General features: G+C 32.8%; 1 protein-coding gene across 1 annotated transcript in view; it reads left to right on the top strand.

Annotated features, from left to right (window-relative positions):
• The window catches only part of LOC104785235 (peroxidase 25), a 2893-nt gene continuing 1480 nt past the window's right edge, over positions 2064-3476 (top strand). Inside the window, exons 1-4 of the mRNA XM_010510413.2 lie at positions 2064-2326; positions 2424-2603; positions 2707-2869; positions 3305-3468. Coding sequence (XP_010508715.1) covers positions 2114-2326; positions 2424-2603; positions 2707-2869; positions 3305-3468 — 720 coding nt within the window. The 5' untranslated portion in view covers positions 2064-2113. The remainder of the gene's footprint in view (positions 2327-2423; positions 2604-2706; positions 2870-3304; positions 3469-3476) is intronic.

The following is a 3476-nucleotide window of genomic DNA, read 5'->3' on the forward strand; positions in this document are numbered from 1 at the left end:
AGAAGAAATAGGAGACGCTGAAACTCTTGAAGAAGAAGAAGTAGGCGACGCTGAAGAAGAAGAAGTAGGAGACGCTGAAACTTGATCACTACTTTCTTGGCTTCCGTCATCGACACTCGGAGATGAAATTCTTGAAGAAGATGTATCACTCTCTGAAGAGCTGCTGCTAGACTTATCACTATCTTTGGATATTCCACGACGACACATGTTTCCCATTATTTAAGGTCCCTTACGAATGAACATAACAAAATAATGTTAGAATTGCTAAATTATGTGTTAGTTTTTTTGTTAATGTACCAAAAAATCTAAGTTTTTGCTAATGTACCTCGAATCTACGTAAGAGTTTTATATATTACCTTCGCAAATCTAGAGTAAAAACACAAGTATATGAGTTATGTTCGATTAGATTTTTATAATTACACAATTCTTCTTTTATAGTGAGAGGAAAATATCTCAATATACAATACAATATCATTTAATTAGTAGCTAACTACAGTTTTCATGATCAAGTACCCTTTCTTTAATTGAAACTTGGATGCATAGGATTATGAATTTATGTTTTGCCCAAAAAAAAACAGTTTATGATTTATGTCATAAAGTTGTATGATTACTATAATTTATCATAGTCTAAAATAGTTTATATATTCTACTAGATTTTGATACTTGTTTGTATATAAGACATAATTTGTAAAGAGGAGATACTATTGATTTTTTTTTTTTGGGATCTTTATCAGAAATAATGGAAAAACAACTCATGTATACAAAATAAAACTAAACTTAGTTAAGACCATAAAAATATAATCCATGTATATTTATTTTTTAGGATTAGAGATTAAACATATCAAAATGTAAGAGTATAAGTTTAAATATATAAAATCTACATAAAATAAATTATTGATGATGATCAGGATTCAGACATATTGTAACATCCCAATCTACAACTTCACTTGTTACACATTAAAGTATTTAATAAAGTATTACTTTCTTTATAATTTTGTTTTGACTTTTGTGTTTCATATACATGTGTCAAAAAAAAAAGAATTTTAAAGGTGCAATGGACTAAGGGAGAAGTATTTTCACTGTTATTGCATTGCAAATAAGAAAGATATGGACAATTTCAAAAATAACAGACCTGAAGCTACAATTATTAATCTGTAAACAAGGGGTTAAAGAGTTGGAACAGCCGAACAGGCCAACAATGACACTTGGAAAATGATTACGATTATGAGCTAAATGTGAGGATATATTTTGTATCGATAGGTTTTATAATGCATGATTTTCGATCTTAATCTTACATGTTTGTAGCCATTTACAGCTTCTGATTAGGCATTTTTTTTTTACAAAGAAAAGAACTAAATTACTTACAGAACGACCAAATATATTTAACGGAAATTGGCACCATAAAATGAATTTCCGTAATATATATAAATAATAAAACACTTGGAAAAAGTCTATCAATACTATATAGCATGCATGCTATGTTCATCATGAAGGTGTGTGTAAATAGTACTAAACAAGAGGAACTACAAGAGAGGCTGATGTGAAAGGGGGGAAATAGTGACGGCTTATATCTCAATCAAGTTGTGAACACGTTTGCTTATTTCATCGATTGCTAAAGTTTGAGGTGAGATCAAAAGACGCTTTTAGTAAAGCAAACGAATCAAAACTATTTTTGAAAGGACGTATTTTGTTGTTTCTTTAAACTGTTCCTTTTTTCTTCAAAAAATTAAGTTTTTTTTTTTTGGTTTGATAAAATTAAAAAATTTAAGGTTTAAACAGATTTTGAAAGGGCGTTAGCACTAGCTAGTTAGCACGAAACTCGTAGATTGCGCATGTGTTTTTTCCGAATAAAATTATATCAAAACTATTATAAATCCAAACCCATTAATTCATCATAGTGGCAACCAAGTGTATATACCAGTATAAATCAATTAAAAAAAAAACAATTCCCGTAAATAATAGGAAAGTGAAGTAGGCACTATGTGTCCCCACACGGTTCCATTGAGACAAAAAGGCATATGTATGTGTGTGAGAGTGGATATAAGTATAAGTTGGGTCTTGAACATCATTGCATGCTAATTAACCAAAACAGAAAAAGAAAGAGTAAAGAAAAATGGGAGTCAAGTATTGTTATGTAATGATAATAGTGTTAGTGTTGGTGTTGGGAAAAGAAGTTAGAAGCCAATCGTTAAAAAATGGTTATTATTCAACTTCATGTCCGAAAGCTGAGTCGATAGTAAGATCCACTGTTCAATCTCACTTTGATTCTGATCCCACAATTTCCCCTGGCTTGCTTAGGCTTCATTTCCATGACTGTTTTGTTCAGGTTTCAATTCCTTTCTTTCTTTTTTAATCTTGACCTCCTTGTATCAATTATATGCAAGTTAGATTGTTGACTTTGAACATGACATATATAATACTAGGGTTGTGATGGTTCGGTGTTAATCAAAGGGAAATCTGCGGAGCAAGCCGCTCTAGCAAATCTCGGTCTAAGAGGGCTGGAAGTAATCGATGATGCAAAAGCCAAGCTCGAGTCGTTGTGTCCAGGAGTTGTGTCATGTGCAGATATACTTGCACTTGCTGCTCGTGACTCTGTCGACTTGGTACGCAAGTTTACTAAACCTAATTAGGTTACTTAATTTTCTTTGGTAGTTTTTCCAATTACTAATATCACCTAGTTCCGTATATTAATTTATGGGAAACAAGAGTGATGGACCAAGCTGGCGAGTACCAACGGGTCGTAAAGACGGGAGAATCTCGTTGGCATCGGAAGCATCGAATCTACCTTCTCCATTCGACTCTGTTGCTATTCAAAAGCAAAAGTTTCTAGATAAAGGATTGGATACTCATGATCTCGTTACTCTTCTCGGTATATCTATTCTTCTATATCTCTCTTTTTTGATATTTAAAGCTTAAAACCAATTATTTTTTAATTTCTTGTTAAGTTGGTTTATTCTTTTCAAATTTATACTCTATGCATACGTTCAGAAGAAACATAAGTAGAGTTTCTTCAAAAATTGGAAGTATATAAGGTATGTCTGCACTAGACATCACATACCAACATGAAAATAAAGTTAAACTACGCAAGTGACTAAAAGTTAAGCTTACAAAAATTTGCCTTCTGGTCTTTTTTGATAAGGGAATATTTGAGACACCCTTGCGTTAGGCCATCTTAAATAGTAATTAATTACACTTAGAATTGTGCATATTGAACATGGCATGATTTGTTTCTCTGATCCATTATATTCACCTTTTCCCTTCCAAGTAGTTGGCTCATAAATATGTCTAATCTATACGCGAACAGGTGCACATACAATAGGACAAACCGACTGTCTCTTCTTCCGTTACCGTCTATACAACTTCACTGTGACCGGAAACTCCGACCCAACCATAAGCCCATCGTTTCTTACACAGCTCAAGACTCTTTGTCCTCCCAATGGAGACGGTTCAAAACGTGTAGCTCTTGACATCGGCAG

Source organism: Camelina sativa, chromosome 5, assembly GCF_000633955.1.
Source record: "Camelina sativa cultivar DH55 chromosome 5, Cs, whole genome shotgun sequence".
NCBI lineage: Eukaryota > Viridiplantae > Streptophyta > Magnoliopsida > Brassicales > Brassicaceae > Camelina > Camelina sativa.